Source organism: Neopsephotus bourkii, unplaced genomic scaffold, assembly GCF_033783945.1.
Source record: "Neopsephotus bourkii isolate Nb327-2 ecotype Australia unplaced genomic scaffold, CSIRO-AGI_Nbou_v1 NB_962, whole genome shotgun sequence".
Lineage (NCBI taxonomy): Eukaryota > Metazoa > Chordata > Aves > Psittaciformes > Psittacidae > Neopsephotus > Neopsephotus bourkii.
The window spans coordinates 2,757,663-2,761,807 of NW_026901456.1; the positions used below are offsets into that span (position 1 = coordinate 2,757,663).

At 42.2% G+C, this 4,145-nt stretch overlaps 1 protein-coding gene across 2 annotated transcripts; it reads right to left on the reverse strand.

Annotated features, from left to right (window-relative positions):
• LOC133215351 (claudin-8-like) lies at positions 1 to 1,263 on the reverse strand. 2 transcript variants are annotated; one of them, XM_061359361.1, is made up of 2 exons: positions 1,137 to 1,263; positions 1 to 898 (listed from the first exon to the last, which is right to left on the reverse strand). In XM_061359361.1, exon 2 carries the CDS (start codon positions 894 to 896, stop codon positions 300 to 302), a length of 597 nt encoding a protein of 198 aa, XP_061215345.1. In that variant the 5' UTR covers positions 897 to 898; positions 1,137 to 1,263; the 3' UTR covers positions 1 to 299. The 2 variants fall into 2 exon arrangements, with proteins under 2 accessions (XP_061215345.1, XP_061215344.1); XM_061359360.1 differs by having other exon boundaries at positions 1 to 1,236.
• Positions 1,264 to 4,145: the final 2,882 nt, after the last annotated feature.

Here is a 4,145-nt window from a genome sequence, read left to right on the forward strand (position 1 = left end):
TAGAACTTTAAGCCTTTTATTACTGCTTTACACATAAAATTCAACACAAAGCAAAGCCACAAAACACAAAAGCTATTTTGAGTTACTACTAAAATAATATTAAACATTCACCTTTCCATGTATTAAAATTGTCCCTGCTGCAGCATTAGTAACAGCAGAGCCCACCGGTGGTAATGCAACTATAACAACAGCAGTTACAAAGCAAAAGGCAAAGGTAGCATTCTAGCTGCCCTTTTGTGCAGAAGCTGAAATCCATTTAGACAGATTGAATGCTTCAAAAGAGGAAAAGCAGGAAGCATCTAGACATACTGACTTTTGGAGTATGAGCTTTCCATCTTCCTGTGCATATGCTGGCTCTGAGTGGGATACTGGTTTGGTGTGGAGTACCTGTAGTTTCTGGTTTTCATACAACAGCAGCAAAAGCAACAGAATATGGCTCCAGCAGCAATGAGGCAGAAGGCAGCTGCCCAGCCCAGGTAGAGAGCCTCTCCAAGCTCCCTTTTCTGTGCAACGTTGACCACAGGGTTATAGAAGTCACTGATGATGGCACTGGCAACCCAGCAGACTGGAATGAGCTCAACAATACCCGAGAGGATGAAGAGGATCCCAGCCACCAGACTAATATAGCCCTTGGCTTGCCAGCTGCTCTGCGTGCACCACATGCACTTCATCCCAATAATGGCAACCATGAAAGCGAGGAACGAGAGCACCGACCCAGCACACATCAGTCCTCTGGATGCCTGCAGGTCCGAAGAGAGGGCCAGCACGGAGTCGTAGACCTTGCACTGCATCCTGATGTTGGCTTGCCTGATACAGTGCATCCACAGACCTTCCCAAATGGTCTCAAACACGATGATGTTGTTCTCAATGAAGGCAGACACCCTCCACTGAGGCATGCCTGTGACAGCAAATGTCCCAATCACGCCAATGCCACCAACAAGCAGCCCAGCAATCTTCAAAGCGCCACTGCCCATGTTGCCTTTGCAAGGTGAGCCACACTTCAGCAGGTTTCCCAAGCCAAGCACACACTGCTGGCAAAAAAATCAGCACCTTTTTCCTAAAGTTGTCCCTTGTGCAAAGAAAGTTTCAGAGTCAATCTTCACAACTTTAAATCGGCTTAAATCTGCACACATTACCTGGGACTTGGCTGCGCCTTCATCTCCTTTATAATTCCCCTGCCACCACTGACTCAAAGAAGCAAACTGAGCAATCAAGTGGAACAACTTTCAAAGCAAGAGAAAGGACAGGGTGTGTGTAAACCAGCAAGAGCCACTTAGGATAAATACACCTTCTGAGGAAAATGCTTTGCATTGAAGCCATTTACGTAAAAAATTAAAACAGAAAAAAAAAAAGAGAGAAAGCCCTGCCCTTAACTCTAGCCATTAACTACAGGTTTGCCTGTGCTAAGGAAGTGGACTGGTCCCAGCAGGGAGACTTAGGTAAGTAGTGGTGCAGTAACCGAGGTTGTTGCACTTAACAGGCAAGAATATTCTCCCTCAGCAAGAAGGCGAATTGCCAAAAAGAAAGCAGAGCCCCACTATCTGCCACAGGGCCTCTGCTCCCAAAAGTACTTTTGTTCTGAAGCTTAAAGGAGAGTGCTGCAGTGATAGGATCAAGGAACAAAGCAAATCAAAAGGGTAAAGTAACTCTGAACCTGAAACAGTTCTGCAGAGTATAATGAAAGCTCTGAAAGACCATTTAAAAGGCAGAAAGGAGCAATAAGAGACCCCAATCCTGCTAATACCTGTACGCATATATAGCTTTATACATTTCTGTTGCTTTACAAAGTGTTATGGGAACAGGTAAGCTTCTAGAGGTATCCACATCCTTAAATGTTTGCATAATCAGGTCTACAGAATAGTGATGTAAGCTATGTAGCAAACTGTTTTCCTGTGCATAAGTGAACCAGCAATTACTCTGTAATGGAATTCTAGTTCAATAGAAAACACTGGCTCTCCAACTAAAGATTTATGTTAGAGCTATCCATGTATGAACAAACAATTTGAAGTGGTTTAGGACATCATATTCATAAAAAAAAAAATAAAAATAATTTAAAAACTCCAACAAACAAACAAAAAACCCTGAAACCCACCACATAATAATTATGGAGAGCATGGAGGTGAACTGCTCATTCTAGGTATGGCCAGCAGACAATCCTGGAAAGTGTCAGGTGAAGAAATATGATGAAGTCAGAGCAACAGAAACCATAGTCAAAGACCACCAAAAAAAACCAGTCATGTAACAGTGGATTCTTTTTACAAATTCATATAGCTACAAATGTATGCACGGAATATTCAGCCTGATCTCTGCATATGCCTTAACATGGAAAATAAAAACTTATGCACAAACTAGCATTTTTCGTTACAAAGTAGTGTGCCATATGTTATGACAAGAACTAATTTGTTATACTGTAAAAGATCAATTTTGGTTATAATTACCTAGATATTGAAATACTGGTCTCCTGCTAGTCATTTGAACTTTCTTGTCTCTATTTCTTTTCTTGCCATTTATATATCTTCAAAACCAAAAGGCAAATGCAAAAAAATAGAGCAGTGCAGTGCTAAATATGCCAGCTTTTTTGGCATATCAAAGATAGGGAAAAGATAAAAGTCCCACTTAGGTGTAATATTTTATGTTCCCTAAGTGTATTTCTCTCTGTGTGTGCATAAACCATTGGTTAGGAGGCAAGTCAGAAGTACTCTACAAATCTTTCCATATTCATTTTGGTTTTCATATCCACCTGCTTTTCCAACCTCTGCAGCATGCTAAAATGGTGAATGCAGATAGCCTCTTCTTCTGCTTCTGGTCCCTTGAGCCCTGACTTGTGGTCAGGCTACTTTCCATTACGCCCTTTTGGCTTTGTTTATACCTCTGAAATCAAACCTGAATGCCTTTCCTAATCCAAAGGTACTGAAAGCCTTGCCCCAAAAAGTGCAGCTAGTGTGATGGCATCTCTAAAATCATTTTAAGAAATGAGAAGGCTACAGGAGTCTGGTATTTTGGATGCTCAGTTGTACCTGATTCCACTGCAACTACAATGGCTGCTCTGTATTTCTCCTGCCACACATTTGTATTTTTAGTTTTGGCTCGTGCTTGCCATCAGTCAGCCTTCCTTGGCCATTTGAGCCTCTTTTGCTATGTTTGTGAGCAAGGCAGGGGAGGGGCCCCACAGTCTCCAGAGTTAGGGATCCCAACTGCTATGTGAGCTGAAGGCCAGTCTCATTTCTGACTGCCTCTGGACTTCATGCTCTGCAGTCCCATGCCCTGGCACCCTGCTGTGCTCCTTGCCTCTGCTGGAAATGCCCTCCTCCCAAAGGTGAGGTGCAGTGCAGGTGCAAGCATGCTGAGGGTAATAGCTCTTCTTCTGCAACCTCTGTGGAGGGTGTCTGGACAATAACAAAGGATGACTTGACTCTGAATGCATTCCCAGTGCACTAATTTGGAGAAGCCATGCTTACTCTTACTGTATTGACTAAGAGCTGTATAGACTGCTACAGTATGAGAGAGTCTGGATCTGTATAGCTGGAATCACAGTTTGCTGTTTTGTGTGCTGCAGACTAATCCATCATGCAGTCCTGTAAATGATGGGGTCAGGGTACAGGACTTGGGAAAAATTTCTTGGATAACTAGATTCACAAAATCACAGAATAATTCAAGTTAGAAGGAGCCTCTGGATGTCACCTAGTCTAAACCATTTTTGAAGCTGTGCCCTTCAAAGTCACAAGGCTCTGAACTCAATCAAGGTCCATTTCAGTCATCAAAAATGTCCCAAAGATTTCTTGGAAGACGAGGGTGGTTAAATCCTGTTTCCCCCTAGGGTGAGACAAAGAGGATTTTGAGTAGCAGCTATAAATACACAGTATTTCTCTGCTCAAACGGATGTCATATTAAATACAATGTAACTAACATTGCGTGGCTTTGCAGTCCCATGGTTGCCACTCAAACAGCAAAGAAAAAGCTACCAGCCTATAGCAGAACAAATAAACAAGCATTTTAATAACAGATCAGTAAGTAAACACAAATGTGATACAAGCATACAAGCAGCAGGACCGATTTTTCTCAGAGACTACTGAAGTTCTAATTTACAGGACATGGAAAATAATTAGCTGAGCAAATATAATTTACCCACGTTATTGATTAATTTA

Bases quoted from the DNA above. Each gene is read 5' to 3' on its own strand.
- LOC133215351 (XM_061359360.1), bottom strand. From the start codon at position 974: ATGGGCAGTGGCGCTTTGAAGATTGCTGGGCTGCTTGTTGGTGGCATT.